This window comes from Mytilus edulis, chromosome 4 (genome assembly GCF_963676685.1).
Source record: "Mytilus edulis chromosome 4, xbMytEdul2.2, whole genome shotgun sequence".
NCBI classification, from domain to species: domain Eukaryota; kingdom Metazoa; phylum Mollusca; class Bivalvia; order Mytilida; family Mytilidae; genus Mytilus; species Mytilus edulis.
This window is the reverse complement of record NC_092347.1, coordinates 19,067,122-19,089,586: the sequence shown is the minus strand read 5'-3', so window position 1 is coordinate 19,089,586 and position 22,465 is coordinate 19,067,122. Positions and strand designations below refer to the sequence as shown.

The 22,465-nt window shown below is 31.2% G+C and overlaps 1 protein-coding gene across 4 annotated transcripts in view; it reads right to left on the bottom strand.

Annotated features, from left to right (window-relative positions):
• Positions 1-6,462: 6,462 nt before the first annotated feature.
• Positions 6,463-22,465, bottom strand: part of LOC139519139 (ceramide transfer protein-like) — a 28,198-nt gene continuing 12,195 nt past the window's right edge. For 2 of the 4 annotated variants that reach the window (XM_071310957.1, XM_071310955.1), the window contains exons 5-14: positions 21,231-21,341; positions 20,154-20,308; positions 18,368-18,469; positions 17,733-17,822; positions 17,110-17,175; positions 16,557-16,724; positions 16,214-16,277; positions 15,529-15,728; positions 14,700-14,823; positions 6,463-10,903 (exon numbers count right to left, since the gene is read on the bottom strand). In XM_071310957.1, the coding sequence (XP_071167058.1) occupies positions 10,776-10,903; positions 14,700-14,823; positions 15,529-15,728; positions 16,214-16,277; positions 16,557-16,724; positions 17,110-17,175; positions 17,733-17,822; positions 18,368-18,469; positions 20,154-20,308; positions 21,231-21,341 (1,208 nt within the window). In that variant the 3' untranslated portion in view covers positions 6,463-10,775. The remainder of the gene's footprint in view (positions 10,904-14,699; positions 14,824-15,528; positions 15,729-16,213; positions 16,278-16,556; positions 16,725-17,109; positions 17,176-17,732; positions 17,823-18,367; positions 18,470-20,153; positions 20,309-21,230; positions 21,342-22,465) is intronic. The other 2 variants (XM_071310958.1, XM_071310956.1) reach the window with 1 other exon arrangement.

The following is a 22,465-nucleotide window of genomic DNA, read 5'->3' as shown; positions in this document are numbered from 1 at the left end:
TTATTGTTTCGTACAGTGACAGGGCCGCCTATTATACTTTACTATGTGGTATGGGTTTTTCTCATTGTTGAAGACTGTACAGTGACCTATAGTTGTTAACTTTATTTCATTTTGTCCTATGGTAAAATGTTGTCTCATTGGCAATCATATGCCACATTTTATATGTATACTTAACAAGGAAACCGTATCATGGAACAATAAAAATGAGGTCAGGGTCATATTCACTCTGCCAGACAGACATGTTTACCTTACAATCATTCCATAAACCAAATAAATTATTCTATTCAATGCTTGTAGTATCTGAAAAATGAATGTCTCCATAAAAGCACAACTTGACAAATGAACCACGAAAATGAGGTCAAGGTCAGATGAATTCTGCCGTACTTGTAGCATTCAAATCTTTACAATAATTCCTAGACCAAATAAAGGTCCTTCTGCTTATGGAATGGACTTGACCTCACAAACTTTACTTTGATCACTATTCCATGAAATGAAATTGAGGTCAAGTGAACCCTATCTGATGAACAAGTAGACCTTGTAAGGATCCCATATACCAACTATAATTATCCTACTACTCATATTAAGTGAGAAATTCAAATAAAACCATTGAAATGGGATCAGCTCAAGGATTATCGACATATGAATAGACAGAAACTTCATAGCATTACATACCTGTATAAGAATTATGAAACATCCAGGTTACCATAGCCATAGCGATAGGTAGTAAAACAGATAAAACAACATAGTGTTTAACTTAAATGGAAACACCATAGGCAAATGCGATGATGAAGTAAAACTACTTGGAGTAACCATTGATTTTAAACTTGACTTTAACCAACACATATCTAACATATGCAAACCAGATGCTCCACAGGGCGCAGCTTTATACGACCGCAGAGGTCGAACCCTGAACGGTTGGGGAAAGTATAGACACAACATGAAAGCTGGATACAGCTCTGAATTTGGATTGTGATTAAATAGTTGACACAGCATAGGTTTCTGACACAGAATGAATGTGGTCTAATGAACATAAATTTTTTTTTTTTGCTTTTGAGCAATTCACTATGCTGTTGAATATTAATCCTCTCAAAGAAAAAAATATTGAAGAAATTTTCTTTTAATTTTCTGAATTCTGAAATGAGAAAAAATGAAACATTCCCCCCCCCCCCCCAACTTTTTTTCTCGCCTCCCCTGTTCCCTTATTCCAAAAATTTCTAATTGAGTTTGCAACAATAACTACTTATTTAAATACATCATAAAATATATATAAAATGTCATACAGTCATTGTTAAAATTAATCAAACATTTGTTTTTCATTACAAATTTTATTCATTTCCTTTTGTAGTTGTTACTTTATCATATGGTACAAAAATCATTCAAAACAATCAATTCGTGTTGGCCCCAGATGACTTTCAAAATGAATACATCATTGAAAAAGTTCCAAATTATCTCCCTTTGGTGGAAAAATGCCATTTTTTGGCTCTAAAATTGAAATATCTTTTTTAACTCATCGGTGACCTATCTTTTTTGAGATAATTTCCATATAAGCTGTACTTAAACTAAATTATTGTAAAATTTTAGCGATTTCTGTAATAAATTTCTTTTTTTTTATTTCGATATTACCTTTATTTCTCCTATTACTTCAACAGAAAAAAAACACCTTTACAAAAATGTATGCTTCTTTCAAAGGCAGATTGTGAGCGCAAATGAACGGTGACCCCACTTTTTTATTTTATTTTTCTATTTACTATAAGATAAAGTTCATTTATAGAAAAATATAGAGAAATCCTATATAAATGATTTAGACCCGCGAACACCCTTAAGAGAACAGAAACTAAAGAATTCTTCAATTTTCAACTTGTAAAGGGGCATAACCCTAGAATGGTATTCAAAGTGCTTGTAATCACTGAATGGTTAAGCTTGCTTTAATCTATTAATTCGTAGTAAAGTGAATATTTCATTGTATATTGTATATAGCATTGATTTAAGTTGATTCAACATCTATTCTGGATAAAGATAGATAACTCCAATTTTCAAAAAGAAGACTCCATAAAGCATTGGTTTTAGGTGGTTCAACAACCATTCTGGACGAAGAAAGATAACTCCAATTTATTGTCTTGAAACTACAAAAATGCGTTTTTGGTCCTTTTTTTGCACTTTATTCCTAGACTGTTTGCACCATAACCGTTAAAATATATCCCAACTTTCTACTTATGGTATTAAACATTGTGGTTCAATTTCAGAACAATTAAAATACATATGGCCCCTAATTCCTAAACCCTAGGAACCATAACCCCCAAAATCAATCCCAAGTTTCTTTTTGTGGTTATAAACATTGTGTTAAAATTTTATTGATTTCTATTTACTTATACCAAAGTTATTATCTGGTCAACGTCTGTCTTCGGACACGTTGACAACGACTTGATACCAATATACGAACGCAAATTTTTCGTATAAAAGCAGCAAGACAGTTAAATGTTCTAAAAATAATTGGATCACACTTGAACAAACAGGCAAAAATTACAATTTACCATTCTTTTATTATGTCAAATTTAAGTTACTGTCCACTCACATGGCATTTTTGTGGCGAGCGCAACACCAAAAAAATTGAATCAAAGCGCTGTAAGCGCTGAAGGCAGTTAACCAAAAACCAGGGCAACCGTAATTATGAAAACTGTGTCAACATTAAACATTCATATATAGTATACATTCATGTTTATCTAATGATTTATTTATTAAGGCAAATAATTTATATGTTATCAAGGTTTCAAAAGCAATGCATATATCAATGTATATCTTTTTATGGTGAGTCTGCAGTGGTACAAGTTCCCAATGATTGCAGTTGTTCTACTTGGTAGTTAACCTTGGTTTTTATTTGACTGCTAGAAGTTCAAGTTGACTTAGTATGAACATGTAATAGTATGAATGGACTGGTTTCCCTGGAAAGAAAACTGAGTTTGTGTTCTATAGAACAAAAGTTACGAGACACGAATCAGACAAATTTTCACTACAACAGGGATCAAAGGTAAGGTCTGACTGACCTGCCCATAGTAAATGTAAATGATTTGTTATTTTGTCCCATACATATGAATATATTTAATTTAGGGGTGGGGTTCTCAACGGTTTTCAAGTTCTCAAACAGGTAGGGGTAGGCAGAGGATTTAGGGGGGCACGGGGCCGCCCCCCCTTTTTAGGAAAAAAAATTTGGTTGCTTATATAGGGAATCACTAAAGCGTGACTGGAGCGGGCCCCAACTTATGAAAATTTCTGGATCCGCCACTGGGGGAAGGGTGACCCTAGGGACTCCCCCTATATTTCATCTGATTTGTTATATTGTCCCATACATGAATATATATGGTTTAGGGGTGGGGATCTGGACCATTTTTAAATTCTAAAACAGGAAGGGTGGGGTGACCCCAAGCGACTCTTCCTATATTTCATTTGATTTTTCATATTGTCACAAACATAAATATATATGGTTAAGGGGTGTGGATCTCGACCGTTTCCAAGTTGTCAAACAGGAGGGGGTGGGGTAACTCCAGGGACTCCCCCTATATTTCATTGTCCTATACTTGAATATATGCAGGGGCGGATTCATGGGGGGGGGGGGGGGGGTTGCGGGCTTGCACCCCCTTAAATTTGCAAAGCATGGGTTGTTCCGATAATTTTACCTCAAATGTTTTTTTAGCCTCGCTCTGCTCGGCGAAAATTTAAGTTTGTGCCCCTCCTAACCTAAAATCCTGGATCTGCCCCTCATTTGGTTTAGGGGTGGGGAGCTCGACCGTTTCCAAGTTATCAAACAGGAGGGGGTAGAGTGGCCCAAAGAATGCCACCTATATATCATAAGATTTACTTACATTTAGGTATATATAATATAGTTGCATTATTTGTGAAAATAAAGAAACTTTCAGCTACTTTAATTGACCCTTCAAAATTGAGAAAAACTAATAACCCTTCGAAATTGCAGTAATATGTTTACACTTTAAACGCATCTCACATGTATTATCATCATTTATCACTGATAAAGAAAATTTAGACTGTGACCATGAACATGTATATTGTTAGATATACTGTTGCCAGCTGTCATGTTGTATTGGATTTTTAAATTAAAATTTGTCAAAAAGTAATTTTGAATTTCTGTATAAAATATTTTTCTGCTTTTTCTTTCTTTTACATATATCTTTTGGTTTACAATTCTAGTGTTTATATTCATTTACCATGCATAAATCTATTTTTTCACCTGCTTTGGTTTATTTTATAAATGATCGCCAAACCCGGAATTATCCTTATCCGCTTCCGGAATCGGATCCGATATTGTAAAATTTTGTCTTCACGGCCGCCATTGTTATGTGTTTACAATGTTATTTTTGTCAATCAGATACGATTTTACTCGAATTTATACAATATTTGTCGGCGATTTTCTGTATCAAGCTAGCGGTTGAACAAAATGAACATCGCTGTCATGAATGATAATGATAAAAATAAGTTTCTAGCTCGTTTAATTGGAGACTTTGGTGACTTGCATGGAAGGTTTGCAAAGTAACTTCTTATTTTCTTTCAAGTGGAAGGTGACTACGTCGGGCGTAGCTAGAAACCAACTATCCTAGACGAAATTCCGCTTGCAAAAGTGGAAGGTCGCGGACCTCGGACCACCGCTAATTTGCACACCTGCCTCCAAATTGAAAAGCTACGAAAATTTCTTTTTCTAATTTGAAATTGCCGCCAACAGCATGAACAGTTGAACTTATTTTATAATAGACTACTGACGTAATTGTACTACGTATTGATAACAAACAATATCCCTACGACTTTTGTCATTTGGGAAATCTAAACTTCTTGCCTTAAGAGATTTTCGGCGATTAAATATTTCATACAATTGTTCTTTGACATCTTAGCTAAAAGCACAAGTCATAATGAACTACACAAGGATTCTTAATAAGCACTACTTCCTATGTGTAACTTCAAAACTTTTGGATAAATCGACGATCATTTAAGGTTTTTCTGGTCATATTTTTTGTAATCCAGAATAAAAAGTATTTAAAAAGTGTTCAATTAGTTATATATAACATAGTAGCGAGCTAGATAATAACAATGGCAAGTATTTCAGCATTTATTGGGTAGAACACAAATCGAGGGCGCTCGCATAATGCAGCTTAACTGCATAAAAACTGCAAGTACGAGCACTCAGATTCATCTGTAATGACTACAATAACTCATACGAACAACTACTTGAAAAATCTAAACTACCAACTCCTAAAATCAGACACATGAGAACAATGGCATTAGAAACTTACAAAATTTTGACAAAATCCAGTCCTAAGTTCTTACACAATATATTAAATTTTAAAGATAACTCGTATAATTTTAGATATAAACTCAGTTGATTTATCCCAACCAAGAACTACAAGGTATAAGGAGTTTTAGCTTTGAGGCAGCAAAGTTGTGGAACTCCCTGCCTAACCATGCACGGAGCCTCTCAACTTAGGAACAGTTCAAACATTTTATTTATTCATGGTGTTCTTCAGAAAACTACTTCTGTAGCTCATGTAGACATTTACTTTGCTGTTTTCAGAGCTGGAATCTTCTGTTTATTGTTTGCTTTTGTTTTATTTATCTGCTTAGCTTATGTCATTGAGCCAGTTAAAGCAAAATTTGCTTTTACTTTCTTTGATTTATGCATGTTTGCTTAGCTATTATATTATGCATGTGTTTATTTGTGTGTAGTTTTGTTGTCAAAAGTGCTGATAATTTGTTATTTGTTTTAAATATCAAGTCAGTTAAGAGCTCTACGGAGCTCATGTTTACCTGGTTGAATTGTACATATCATGTCGGACTATAAATAAAATTTACTTACTTACTCCTATACCTTGAGATATCAAGTTTTATACAAATAGTTTACAGATTGTTGAAGGAATTGGCTGGACAAGCCATGTACCTTGTACACCTTATATTACGATAAAATGAGAAAGTTCAACAACCCATCATTTGTGGTAATGTATAAAGACAATCCAAATCCTTATATATTTACACCATCAGTATATATATGTACACCCTACATGATATAAAATTTTGTGTAAATGAAACTAGAAGTAAGCAGAAAATACCATATACCATGTCATACAAATTGTTGAATGGATTATTTCCCCATACATTTTGTCACAGTGGCATAATAACAGCAACTTAGCCTGTAATAGAATTCCATGTCTTACAAATATTAACAGCCATGAAATGCTCTTGATCACTTCTGTGAAGACATAGGTCTCTGTAAGTGGCCATTATGAGATACCCCAAAATTAAATACTCATCTGGAATACTTAAGAAAACTATACTAGAGATTTTCTTCACAGATTCAGAAGAAGATTTTTCTATAATATGATTAAGTACAGACCTGGTAAAAGTATTGGACTTGGATATATCTAAAACTATAAAATAAATTGTAGAGAATATAGAAAATGAATATTGTTCAGATTGAAATTATTTTATTTCCCATATGTACATGATCCTTTTTCTTACAAACTTAAAAGTTTACATTTTTTAATTTTCATTCAACAGGAAATTTAAAGCAAAATAACAAGCCCAATGTTCTGTATGTTATACAAAACCAATAAGGCTAGACTTGTCAATGTATAAAAGATCTAGCTAAGATTGTATGCTGATTAAAATATCATTTTATTTTAGTTAAAATTTAAGAAAAATTCTAGTGATTGTTGGTTATTTTTTTTGCTACTTTTATTTTCATGAAATCTGATCATTTATTTTTTGACAGATAAAATAACATAAAAGATAATACATTCTATAATCAGCAGCAATAATTTCATTGTTAGTTACTTATTTGTGCATTAAATAAGCTGACATATTTAGGGTTTTACATAATGTTCAAGGGCAATAACTCTATAAAAATCAAAAATGTTTAAAACTTCATTATTAAAGCATTTTATTTATGACATACATGTAAAAAACATACCCTGTCTTTAAATTGTCTGTTTTTGAAATCTGGTGGCTTGTAGATTGAAAAAAAAATTAAACAAATACCTGTTTTTATTATAATTCATTGAAATAGATTTCATCTAACCTATTCAATAATTATTGTTGGAAACAGCATTATTAATTGAAGGTTAAAAAGGTGCTCTTCTTTTCTCATGATAACTGAAGATTTGTTTTTTAATTGGAGATAAAATTTGATTTCTATTATTAAGAAGAAAATAAGACATTTATAAATTAATATTTTTCATTCATTTCATATCAATGCCAATTAAAATATAAAAATGTATGAACTCTACTAATATATTGATGAAAAAAGAAGAAAACTTAGTATTTTGCCACCTGAAGAACTAACTTTTTTTTTACCAGTAATACTCAATTTCAAGTTTCTGAGAAAATTTACCTACTGTAGAATCATCACACATCTTTTACACACATATTCACATAAATGTAAACTAAAGAAATCACAAATCTTTGACTTCTGGACTAGATGTATAGAATACTGTCTGTATCCAGTCAACAACAACCTTGTCTTATTAACTGGCAGGATAACCATTTATCTATATAGATTACCTACATATTCCAACATAGGAGAAAAAGACCACACTTATTTCTTACATTATTTTAGAGAAATAAATGTATCTTTCAGTCATCTTGTAGAACAAGACATGAATCATGAATTATTGAAAGCTTTGTTTCCAATTGATTATAATATTTCATTGATAAAAGGATTGACCACAAAGCGAATTATTTACCTTAATTATGCAATGTTGACACTACATATTACAGCAACTGTCCTACTTGTCTAGTATTTTTCATCGTAAGGCGCTCTAACTGATCAAAATTTTCAATTTATTCTGACTTAACTTGTCATAGGTAAGTTGTATAAAAATTCTTAATTTTAATCTTTCTGATACTACATGTTCATTAATGTAAATTTGCATTATCATGTCTTCAAACATGTAAATATTTGCAATTTGTAGGATGGTATAGTAAATCTATCAAATCAAATTTTTTTGTTATATCTTTTATTTTTATTTTTAGGTAAGTTTTGTTCACTTTTTACTTTTCCTTCAGCACATGCATCTATTATTCTCCTGTCATATCTACATTTTTGTAACTTATTACTTTGCAATATGAAAAGGCAACCAATAAACATGTACTAATTCAATTACTTATATGGGGGAAAAAAAAGCAAGCTAAAAAAATACCTCATTTTAATAATTAACAAAAAAAGTCTGCCTTTCACAATTTGTTTTTCATGTCTGCTTCTTCCAATTAATATCAGTAAATTAACATCAATGTATAAAGTGTATCCTTTGAGTAATAAAAGAGTTACTAAGGTGACCTAATAAATCTTGAGAAATTTGTCTAAAAGTTTTAAATTTTATAATAAATACAAGTATTATTTGTCAAATCTTTAACTGGTTGGACTAGAAATAAAATTAGCATGTAGGCAACACTTCAGAAATGACAAAGGAATAAACATGTCAAATATATCATGCCTGTTTAACATTTATTACAGAACAAATGAACAAAATATGAGAAAATGTCAGGTGGGTTTAATTTTGATTTTGATGAAACACTTTCTTTATGTATTCAAACAATGCTGTTCTTTTGCAATTCTCTGTTGGTTTATTATCATATTGTTAGATCAGTTTATATATATTTATAAGAAAATCTTTTAATGTTAGAAAACTTATGCCCAGTCAGTGTTTTTCAATCAAAATGAAATAATGAAAAAACTATTACAAATGTGAACGATAATTGAAAAATAGTAAGAAATAAACAAACTCTTTTTGATTAATCCCCTGAATATATTCAATCCTATCGTCAAATAGTATTAAATATACCCAAGAGTTGTCTGATAATGAAGATGATTTTCCAGTAAATAAGTATCGACACCATGTTATATTAACACTTGAATTTTGCATTAAATATCAGGACTAAATCTGGCGACATGAATATAAAGGAATGAAAAGTGAGCAAGGTTTGTTTCAGCTAAAAAACTACTTTTTATATGCTGTATTTACAATGAAGCAGTCAAAATAAAATATATACAAAATATACAATAAAAATAAAATTGCATTGCATTGTAGAAAATATTGGCTATGTACAAAAGTATAAACATATGATTAAATAAATATATTAATTTAATAATGTATATGGACCATCACAGTATAGCTACCACAATGAGTATAAATGGAACTTCAGACTAGTATATACCACACCCCTCCCTTTCTTTAAAAGTAATTTTGCTTAAACAATCTTGTTCAATCATTAGATTTAAATTTTAAAGAAATATTAAATATACTGCAACAATCTTAAACAATTCTGTTTATTGATTTATAATCTTCCTAATTTTTGAAGACTTATCGGTTTCCAATTTTCCAAATTCCTTTAAAAAAAATAAATGTGTAGAATAACATAACTATTTTAAATCATGACTCAAGGACCGAGTTTTACCAAAGTAGTACATTCTAGTTTTAATTTGATATATACCAGTCTGAAATCTTAATGGTAAATGGTTTTAATTTTCATATTATGCAATCCTGACATTCTCATAACAAATATTCTCTTATTTGTCAGTCATATTTTTCCTGTCAAACTTAATGCCACCTCAAGTAAAGGAATTTAAATAATGTACAAGATTGGAATAGCTAATAAAATTTTGTATATACACTATCAAGTTCATATGCCGTTATTTGAATACACAAATCATACATGTACATCCAATAATACATACACACACCTTTTTATAACACACAACTACACACATACTCATATACACAACATCTCCTCCTATCATTAACAAATATCCATTAACAAACAAAACTTCTATAATTTCACTCAATCAATTAAGGGTAGCATTTTTATTGCACAATCACTGTTTCCATATGAATAACATTTTTCCAGATTAACATGTATCCTAACCTAGAGATACAACAGGGATCCAGATCTACATGTATAACATGTGCCTGGATACATATGTTTACATGCATTCAGACCAAAAATGTGTGCTCTGCTTTTATAACTTTAAATCACAGTAAAAATATTAAAGCCATTTGTGCATTAGATAAAATACTTTACAGTAACTGTTGAATATCATTACATTTTTTTTCTAATGTTTTGTTGTCATCTGCCTTCATATTCCTTAAGTATTTAATAGTAAACCCTGTAAGTAGAATATATGGCTGAAAAATTCAACACAATTCAATATTTACCTTAAAATAGAAACAATTTATTCTTTTCTGTTCTATGAATTTCTAAAGTAAACTGAATCTAAAATCTAGAATTCATAAAAATTAGTAATTTGCACTCTTTCATAATATTCAATTAGACTTTTTAACACAACATATTTCTCTACTGTAAAACCAGGAGTTACAAACTTTTGTCTAACAACGATTGTTTTACTATGATTTAAGTAAATAGCTTGATTATCAACATATATACCAGGCTGTATAAAAAATTGCACCAACATGCCATACATTTCAACAATCTATCCAAACTAAAATATTTAAAGATTGGAAATGAACAACAAATCATGTCATTATCAAATCATATATCCAACAACTAAAATGTTTAACCAGGAAACATAAGGAATCATTTTAAAGCAAAAATACTTACTATGTATTTAAAATTCAAGGATTTCTACTAGGGAAAATAATACATAAAGTTCATGAATGATGATAACTCCATTTTAAGATTAACAATTTGTTTCATTGATAAAATTTAGACATTGTCCATAAAAATATATTCTCTAAAAAGGCACCAAACATGAAGGTGTAGTGGAGTTAGAACATGATAGGCTTATTAGCTGTTGCTTTCTTAACATATTCTGTGAATGTCTTTAGAAATCTTGGATATTCTCTCTTGTATACTGCTCTTAATACAGAAGACGGTACCCAGCCACCTGGATTTACTGTAAAACAAATTAACATCATGATAATCCATATAATTTAAAGCGTTTCAACTACACAACAAAGAAATGGCTTTTATTCTAAAATAAAAGGTTCTTTCAAATGTCTTACAAAATAACATCATAATAGTTATATTATTTTCTAACTTTGCAATAAATAAATGTCTTTTATTGTAAGACTATCGGTACTTTAAAATTTATCCCTCAAATATAGCTGAGAAACACCATCTCATTCAAAATATCAACCATAATCTATCAATAGGGTATCTTGTGTGTGTATTCATCTTTGTTTCATCTAAATGACAATTTTTTCTACAGGACATGTATCTCATCAAATGCTCCACAGGGCGCAGCTTGATATGACCACAGAGGTCGAACCTTGACAAGTTGGGGCAAGTATGGACACAACATTCAAGCTTGATATACAACTCTAAGAACTTACAAATTTTAAATTAGACATTTACCTATTATGGTCCAATATCCAAAATCTAAATACACCGTTAGATTCGGCATATCAAAGAATCCCAAGAATTCATTTTTTGCTAAAATCAAACTAAGTTAAAATTTAAGACCCTTTTGGACCTTAATGTAGACCAATTTGAAAACAGGACCAAAAATTAAATATCTAAATACCTGGTTAGTTTCGGCATATAAAACTAGAGGCTCTAAAGAGCCTGTGTCGCTCACCTTGGTCTATGTGACTATTAAACAAAGGAAGCAGATGGATTCATGACAAAATTGTATTTTGGTGATGGTGATGTGTTTGTACATCTTACTTTACTGAACATCCTTGCAGCTTACAATTATCTCTATCTATAATGAAGTTGGCCCAGTAGTTTCAGTGGAAAATGTTAGTAAAAATTTACAAATTTTATAAAAATTGTTGAAAATTGACTATAAAGGACAATAACTCCTTAGGGGGTCAATTGACCATTTCGGTCATGTTGACTTATTTGTAAATCTTACTTTGCTGAACATTATTGCTGTTTACAGTTTATTTCTATCTATAATAATTTTCAAGATAATAACCAAAAACAGTAAAATTTCCTTAAAATTACCAATTCAGGGGCACGAACCCAACAACGGGTTGTCCGATTTATCTGAAAATTTCAGGGCAGATAGATCTTGACCTGATAAACAATTTATCCCCCTGTCAGATTTGCTCTAAAGGCTTTGGTTTTTGAGTTATAAGCCAAAAACTGCATTTTACCCCTATCTTCTATTTTTAGCCATGGCGGCCATCTTGGTTGGATGGCCGGGTCATCGGACATATTTTTTAAACTAGATACCCAAAAGATGATTGTGGATAAGTTTGGATTAATTTGGCCCAGTAGTTTCAGAGGAGAAGATTTTTGTAAAAGATTACTAAGATTTACGAACTAGAGGCTCTAAAGAGCCTGTGTCGCTCACCTTGGTCTATGTGCATATTAAACAAAGGACACAAATGGATTCATGACAAAATTGTATTTTGGTGATGGTGATGTGTTTGAAGTTCTTACTTTACTGAACGATTTTGCTTCTTACAATTATATCTATAATGAACTTTGCCCATTAGTAACAGAGAACTATATTTGGTAAAAATTTACATAAATTTACCAAATTAATGAAAATTGTTAAAAATTGACTATAAAGGGCAATAACTCCTTAAGGGGTCAATTGACCATTTAGGTCATGTTGACTTATTTGTAGATCTTACTTTGCTGAACATTATTGCTGTTTACAGTTTATCGCTATCTATAATAGTATTCAAGATAACCAAAAACGGCAAAATTTCTTTAAAAATTACCAATTGGAGGGCAGCAACCCAACAACCAGTTGTCCAATTCATCTGAAAAATTCAGGGCAGATAGATATTGACTTGATTAACAATTTAACTTCTTGTCAGATTTGCTCTAGATGCTTTGGTTTCATAGTTATAAGCCAAAAACTGCATTTTACCCCTATGTTCTATTTTAAGCCGTGGCGGCCATCTTGGTTGAATGGCCAGGTCATCGGACACATTTTTCAAACTAGATACCCAAAGATGATTGTGGCCTAGTAGTTTCAGTGGAGATTTTGTAAAAGATTACTTAGATTTATGAAAAATGGTTAAAGATTGACTATAAAGGGCAATAACTCCTAAAGGGGTCAACTGACCATTTTGGTCATGTTGACTTATTTGTAGATCTTACTTTGCTGAACATTATTGCTGTTTACAGTTTATCTCTATCTATAATAATATTCAAGATAATAACCAAAAACAGCAAAATTTCCTCAAAATTACCAATTCAGGGGCAGCAACCCAACAACCGATTGACCCATTCATCTGAAAATTTCAGGGCAGATAGATCTTGACCTGATAAACATTTTTATCCCATGTCAGATTTCCTCAAAATGCTTTGGTTTTTGAGTTATAAGCCAAAAACTGCATTTTACCCCTATGTTCTATTTTTAGCGGTGGCGGCCATCTTGGTTGGTTGACCAGGTCACGCCACACATTTTTTAAACTAGATACCCCAAAGATGATTGTGGCCAAGTTTGGATTAATTTGGCCCAGTAGTTGCAGAGGAGAAGATTTTTGTAAAAGATTACTTTAATTAACGAAAAATGGTTAAAAATTGACTATAAAGGGCAATAACTCCTAAACGGGTCAACTGACCATTTTGGTCATGTTGACTTATTTGTAGATCTTACTTTGCTGAACATTATTGCTGTTTACAATTTATCTCTATCTATAATAATATTCAAGATAATAACCAAAAACAGCAAAATTTCCTCAAAATTACCAATTCAGGGGCAGCAACCCAACAACCGATTGACCGATTCATCTGAAAATTTCAGGGCAGATAGATCTTGACCTGATAAACATTTTTACCCCATGTCAGATTTGCTCTAAATGCTTTGGTTTTTGAGTTATAAGCCAAAAACTGCATTTTACCCCTATGTTCTATTTTTAGCGGTGGCGGCCATCTTGGTTGGTTGACCGGGTCACGCCACACATTTTTTAAACTAGATACCCCAATGATGATTGTGGCCAAGTTTGGTTTGATTTGGCCCAGTAGTTTCAGAGGAGAAGATTTTTGTAAAAGTTAACGACGACGGACGACGACGGACGACGGACGACGACGACGACGACGCCGGACGCCGGACGCCAAGTGATGAGAAAAGCTCACTTGGCCCTTCGGGCCAGGTGAGCTAAAAACCCCAATAATTCCAATTTTTGATGAAATCAACAAAGTTTTATTTGAGATCCTTTGGACATCAATGTGAACCAATCAAAAATGGGGCCCAAAATACATGGTTAGATTTAGCATATTAAAGAACCCAATTGAAATTGGTCAAGAAATAAGCAATTTATACAAAGTACTAGAAATGTATTGTTTTTGGCCCCTAATTCCTAAACAGTTAGAGCCATAACCACACAATCAATCCCAACCTTCCTTTTTGGAATGGAACTTTGTGGTACAATTTCATAAAGATTCATACACTTAAACACAAGTTATTGTCTGGAAACTAGAAAAATGCTTACTTGGACATCTTTTTAGGCCCTTAATTCCTAAATTGATGGGACCATAACCCCCAAAATCAATCTCAACCTTTCTTTTGTGGTTTCAAACCTTGTGTGTAAATTTCATAGAGATCCATTCACTTAAACTAAAGTTATGTCTGGAGACTAAGTGTCTTCGGGCAACGACGCGGACGACTTGATACCAATATAAGACCGCAAAAAATGGTCATAGAAAAACTAAAAGAACTGAATAAAACTAGAAAAAATATTAAGGCGCATGTTTCTAAAACAAAACATTACAATAATACTAACCATCAGCTGTGTAGCTTATTTTACATGTTATATTATCTCTGGTTATCTCCCCTTCTGACGGTGGCTCTATGATGGTTTGACAAATCATTCCAACATTCATTGTAACTCGCACATATTTTCCATCCTTAAAAACAGAAGTGAAAATGAAGAAGTTACATATATATATATATATGCACATCAGGGCAAAAGTTAAATGATATTTTCTATGGTTCACATCATCACCGCAAGGCTACAGTGAGATATTCTAATAGGTAGCAACTGGTGACATTAAGAGTGTACAACAAACGCTGTTCTTTAAAATGTTTGAGAATTCAAAATTTGCTACCAATATGTCCTTTGAATCCTTATTTACAGATCTTTTTGTTAAATATTTTGTATTTTATAGTAAAAACATGTTGAATATGGTCTTTTACAGATTCAGATATTTTACTTGGTCAATTAAGCACTGTTCTTATTTACAAACTGGTAATTAATTTATAGTTTTGCACAGAAAATAACATCTACTGAACAGTCTAAAAATAGATTAAACAGATCTTAATTGAACACAAGCAACTGTACCTAATTTATTGCAGTGGATGCATCTTATTAAAGTGTACTGAGAGACTAAAAATGACAATTACTTATTGTTCTGTCTCAATATCAATTATTGGTATTTTAGTATGTATTTTACAGTATATGGTTCTTACAGTTTTTTTAGAATGTGTTGTACTGTATAAATGTACTAAGGTATCTAAATATGTGTTGTAATGTATATTGAACTGAAAGATATTTTAGAATGTACTATATTGTATATTATTCTAGAATGTACTATAGTATGTGTAAGACTTACAGATATTTTAGGATGTTTTGTACTGTAATTAACAACTATCCATCTATCTGGTGTTTCATCTGTTTGTCCAGGTAAATGTCGTTTATGAGACCAGAATAATGCATCTCTTTGTGAGGCTGGCCACACCCGTTTAATAACATTGTGTAAAATGACTGTATCTTCTGAAGGCCATTCTACTGCTACTGTTGAGTCTAAGGTTACTGTAAAAGTACAATGGTCAAAAAGATAACTCCATGTCTCCCTACATTCATACCATAATTATGTCTTTCTTCGGCTAATAATTCTTTAGTCTTTAAAATTAAGATTTGTTTTATTTAATTTATTGGCCAAAATACTTAAAAGAATCTTTACTGGTATATAGCTTACATTCCCAGTTGATGTCCTATTCTAATTCTGCCTAGTGTCTTAACCTGTTTCGAAAGCATTGTGTAGAAACAGACATTATAATTTGTGTGTGCAGGACATGTTTCCAGAAAAACCATCATCAGGTATGCTTTATAGATAATACCAAAAGTTTTCAAAAAAAGAATTCAAACATTTTGACACTATGATGTGTATTATTTACATATTTTTCAAAATATTCCCTATAATTGTCAAGTATGTAGAAAACTGATAAATTAGTGAATGTTTGAATAAAATATATTGTTTTCTTTCTTGTAGCTAGTTCTTTGTAATATAAACTTACAATCCCAGTGCATCTTTACATCAATGTCCCAGAAATGGTGACAGACTTCATGACCAGTAAATCCCTGAAATAAACAACCAGGATTAACATTGATGGGTGTATAAGGTACACTGTACAGGATTTGATCAAAAAGGGGGGTTAACATTTTCTTTTTGTTTGAGTAACTTTTAAAAAGTAGGACTTTTGTCTTTACAAAGACTAATTAAACAACTATATACTTAAACATGAGTGCTTACATCGACATTACACTCAACATTCTTAAGAAAAATTCCTCTGGTACAGCATAGTCTATTTTACTTACAGATTAATTTAATGAGTGTATCCTTTCTTTTTCCCAACATACCTTGACAGTATGACAAGCCTTCAGTGGATCACACACTACACCATCTATTTCTATTTCTCTAGTATATACTTTTAGTTCTCCGTCCTCAGCTATACATCTCCATAGGCTGTCTCCATCTGATGATTGGTCAGACATTCTAGCTATATGTTCATTTGTAATCTTATTAATCTGAAGAATACCAGACACAAGAAATATATAATAGTCGGGACTAACTGATATGTTTTCTATGATTTACTGAGTCTGCTGAATTAATAAAGTGTTATAATATTGTCCTTAATTTCTAACATCAAGCTGAAATGATACATTCAGGTTTCATAATAAAATACTTTTGTAATATTTGCTACTGTTTCTAAAAAAATACAACATTTAACTTGAAAATATTCAGGCCATGTGACTATTTCCACACTTTAAACATATATATTTTTTTTTTAATAAAATTTATCAACGACTATTAAATAAATCTTTTATATCAATTTTATAACAGTTGTAAACTCAGAAATAGAAATCTTAGAAACTTTTGCCTTTGATTTCCTGTATCAATATTGGTACATACCTCATCATATAATCTGTGACTTTGAGCTAACGATATCTTTGGTTGACTGACCAGTCCTATCTGTACCTTCAAAATATCAACAATGACTAAAATAAGATGTCAAGAGGAATCAAGTGCAATCCTAAACATGTTAGACATAAGTATGAAACATTAATAAATGTTTTTTTCCCTGTTATGTGGGTAAATTTGAATTTTTATTTCACTTTCATCATTGTATGAATTTTTACGCAAATTATTTGTTCAAAGTTATAGTTTCTTGACCATATTCAGCTATAATAACTAATAATGCCACCAATGTCAAAGATTAAGAGTTAGAAACTTCAATAAATTATTTTATATTTAATTTATCTCATATAGAATTAACTGTAGATTGACAAAACATACTTTTATTAAAATTGAAATTACAGAATAAAGAAAAAAAAATTTCCAAATCCCTATTTGATTCTGACTTGGTATTATTTTTTCTGCCTGCCAATTAAATATACATGGTACATAGAATCTTTTCTCAAAGGTAATTAAATCTGCAAAAAAACACACTAATTACTGTGAATGAAACAACTACGGACAGCTGATATAAACATATAATACAAGTTTGTATTCTATAGACAGAACAACTAGTGTACCTTCTCATCATCTTTCTGTTCTAGTTTATCAAGACTAGCATCAACAGCATCATAAAATTCATCTTCTTTTATCTGACAGTGTGGTCCTTCCTAAAATTAGTGACAATATACTTATTATACCCAAATAGAGCTGTCAAATATGCTATATTAATATCCACAATTCAGGCTAAAATTCCTGTAAACAAGAATATCCTACTCGCATGCATATATTTATATTATTATTTAATATTTCACTAAAAGACTATCAAATAACACAAGTATAGTTAGCTGAAAATATGCAATAAAACAATGTAAGAAGGGTTGCAATGCAAAATTGTAGTGCCTATTTGGAAATTATAATAAACTATGTACAAGGACTTGCAATGACAAGGTGGGTTCAAAAGAGTTAAAATTTTAAATACAAATGTGGTAATGTTTTTATTTTTATTTTCTGATCTTTTTTCTTGCAAATTTTAGGAATATTGAATTAACACCAAAAGATTGAACCGATAGACAGCTAATATGTATATATTGCCCAAACTATGTTTGCAGAGTGTATTAAGCATTATTGAAAGAGTATACTATTTTCAGAGTATCTAGGTAAAATGAAAATATCATGGATTATCTTTCTTTGTTTTGTTAAAATTAAAGCTTACTTCAAAATCTGGTCCCCCTATTACAAGTCTCGGTGGCTGTTTCATTTGCTCTGCTGAGAGTTCCTTAAATTTTTCCTCAGTTTTCTTCCTTCTTTCATTTTCCTGTAATATTCAACAAAATACTAATTATTTCATAATTAATAATGTTTTAGATTATCCTTCAGTTTTCTTCTGTTGTTCATTTTCCTGTAATATTTTTAACTAAATACTTATAATTCTATATTTTACAATACATTAAGCACAAGTAAAAGTCACTTGTATTAATACGAGTTAGTTGCTATCAGTGTTCTCCCCAGGCCGTTTTAGCGCTGGGTACCGCGACGCTATATTTTTTCACCGTGATGCTTTAATAATTCCCGCAACGCTATATTTATTTTGAAGATGCTATTTTACTTGTCCTCAATTTTGAACTTTCATCTATTATCGATTATGATCATAAAAATTGTATCACCTTTAATTGTAATCCCTTTAAGTCGGACACTAAAGGTAATTAAGAGATTAAATAGCTAGGTGTTAATTGCCCTCAGGGTGATAACTGTTTGGATGCGAATATCCCAAGCTGACACTTGAGACACGACTAATACAACATTGTCTGCAATAACCAATTTCAACATGGAAAAATGCAATCACAAAACAATTCGAAATCTACGTTTTGTATTACGAAACTTCAAAGATTGAAATGATTTTTTTTTTTTTTTTTAAATGTCGTTTATTTGTGCAACTCTCCAAAAATTACTTTCTTTCTCTTCCGGTAATATGAGAGCGAGGATTTTGGTTTAGAGCTAAAATAAGTTTAATACTTCTTTAAAAAGTTATCATAATTGGATGAAGTTTATGTTTAATCCATTTAATGCATTAAAAGCGTCTTATTCATTCACAATCTCTTGTCAAACAATGTTTATTCTCGGACTCATTTTCGTAAATTTTTCTACGGCCGCCATTGCAAATTTTTGTGTAAACTACGGATCGGAACCGGACCAGATATGACAAAAATCCGCATTTTCACGATAATGACAACAGATGGACAGTAGACAGAAAAAATATACCAAGAGAGAAAACTACACTTTAACAGACTATTTGTTAGATAACTTTGTTAAAAATACATATCATTTTAATGTAAAAATAAGAAACAACTGGAACTACTTCATTAAGTGCCATGAAACAATGAATTTCATAAACATGATAAAAAAAAGTTTTTAAATTGATTTTTTTTGCTACTTTTGCTACTTTATCTTTACTTGATATACTATAAAAAATAGTTAATTTTGTGTACTAGATATTTAGTTTTGTATATATACAGGTTGATCTATAATGAACCATTCATTCATTTGACTTATTGTTGGGTAACTGAAACCACATATTTATTTTTATTTGGCACAAGAGGAAAAAAATAATTCTGTAACTATAAATGAATAAAGAAAACATAAACTGAAACAACTGTTTTTGTGGTTATAGTTTAATTGTATTCTCAGTTATGAATTGAACAATATAAACTAAAACATATTAAAGAAATAGAGCATCAACGCGACGCGACGAATGAAATTAAAAAAAATACAGTTATTTTTATGTACGCAAAATGTGATGCTATCCAAAATTTCTGGGGAGAACACTGGCTATGTTCTGCTTTAAAATGCACTGTAAATTTTGGCAATTATGATGACAAGTAAAAAAGTCTCATAAAAATATAATCTGTTTTTTTTTTTATTGAAGTCAACCTATAAATGAATAATTCACAAACTGATGTATTCAAATACTGATTCCTATAACCTTTCTGCCCTTTACTTGCCTTGTCTAGTTTTTTCTTCCACGCCTCCTCTCTCTGTCCCATGAGATCAATACAGTGAGATAAAGTAGCTATGATTCCAGCCGTAGTGGCTTTAAATGTAAAGGCTTCTCCTTTAAAATCCACAGAATGGCCTCCATGCTGCTGTAATATGGAAGCTGAAACCAAATCAATACAAACAATTAATTTTGCTATAATTCGAGTATAAAAAATTGCTGGGATCCTCAATAAGTAACTTATACTTTCTTCTTCAAGTACATTTGTGTTTTTTCTGATATAAACATACAACCTCTGTTTTTAAAACATGCGAGAAAGTGTAACCCAAAAATGATCTATCAATTCATTATTTTTTTAAACAAAAGCTATACATGAAATTATTGTGACTCTTTATAATAATGTAATGCAACATATGATTTGTAGAGGTCAAGATTCTCATATACTAAAACTTCTGAATTCAATATTCAATCTGAAATCTATGTAATATTTTAAGCGTTGTTTTTGAAAAGAAAACAGAACATTTTGTTGATCTTTCAAGTTTTCTGACTTCTGGAAAATTGTTACTTTTTAGATGTTGTGGAGATGGCTAGTTAGGCCAAAATCTTGCATAAATCTGCAATTGATTAATGTCCATTAAAACATTGGTGATAATAACTTAGTAAATCTGGGGTTGAAGTCATATAAACTTTGCTCAGTGCTCGGAGCACAAAAATCATGCTCGAAACACAAAATCCGGCATTTTGATTGGTTGAATCTTGAGTCTGAGTACAAAAACCGTGCTCGAAAGTTTTATGACCGCAAGGCCTGAACTGTAACTAACCTAACTCACTACTAGAAATTTACAAATTATTACAATGTCTTTATTATTGTGAAATGCAACAGGGTTATAATCGCAATAATTTAAACTCGCATTTTGATTTTTTTTATATGAATTAAACAGGACTTTTCACAATATCGCCAAAATTAAAATAGCATATTAGACTAAATGACAAAATCGCAATTATAAATGCACGCAATAATTTCTTAATTTACAGTAATTGGTTAATTGAAGGTCAAAGCCTACTAGGTTAACAGCAATCTTACCTAAATCTGTGCCTGTTGGTCCATTAAAATGATGTGGATGATGATGGCTAGGTGGATGTTCAGAGGAAGTGTCACTGATGTCATCTGGGTCACCAATGTCTTCTTCTGATACTATAAATGTATAAAACTTTTCAAAATTTTACATCCTTACAGTATCAAATTATATTTTGTTTTGTATTTTTTCTAATTCAAACACTTCATACAATGATAAACTAGTATATTTTTTTTTTAAATAAAACAAGAATGCATGTGTTGTCATGCTTGCATACCCCCACTTATAATTTTAAAGTATAGGAAAACTGACAGATTCTGAAAGCACACACAAGTTACAACTCACCATTGTTAATTATGAAATATGAAGTTGTTTTGTTCAAAAGTATTGGAGAAATGTGTGAAGAAAATTTATAAGTTCATACTCCGAATTTGAAAATTCTAAGTTCATGCATCAGTTAACTAGCTGCGGAACTGTCGCTCATAGGTCCTTATGTTATTTTTTGACTGTTTGCGGACTAGTCAAACAAGAGTGCACACGCTGAAATTTCTTGCCTTCTTTACTAATCATTGATATTATGTTGATAGTCCTAAATATAAAGCTTTATTACAACTGTCACATAAACTTAATATTAACCAACAAAACTAAACATTGACCAATGCATGAACCATGAAATGAAGTCAAGGTCAGATGAACCAAGCCAGGCAGGCATGTACAGCTAAAAATTCTTCCATACACCAAATATAGTTGACCTATTGCATATAGTATTAGAAAAAAAAAGACCAAAACCCCAAAACTTAACTTTGACCACTGAACCATGAAAATGAGGTCAAGGTCAGATGACACCTGCCAGCTAGACATGTACACCTTACAATCATTCCATACACCAAATATAGAAGACCTATTGCATACAGTATAAGAAAAACAGACCAAAACACAAAAACTTAATTATAACCACCGAATCATGAAAATGAGGTCAAGGTCAGATGGCACCTGCCAGTTGGACATGTACACCTTACAGTCCTTCCATACACCGAATATACTAGACATACTGCATATAGTATCTGAAATATGGACGACCACCAAAACTTGACCTTGTTCACTGATCCATTAAAAGAGGTCTAGGTCAAGTGAAAACTGTCTGATGGGCACGAGGACCTTGCAAGATAAACACATACCAAATATAGTTATCCTATCACTTAAGAGAGAATTTAACATTACAAAAAATTTTAACTTTTTTTTC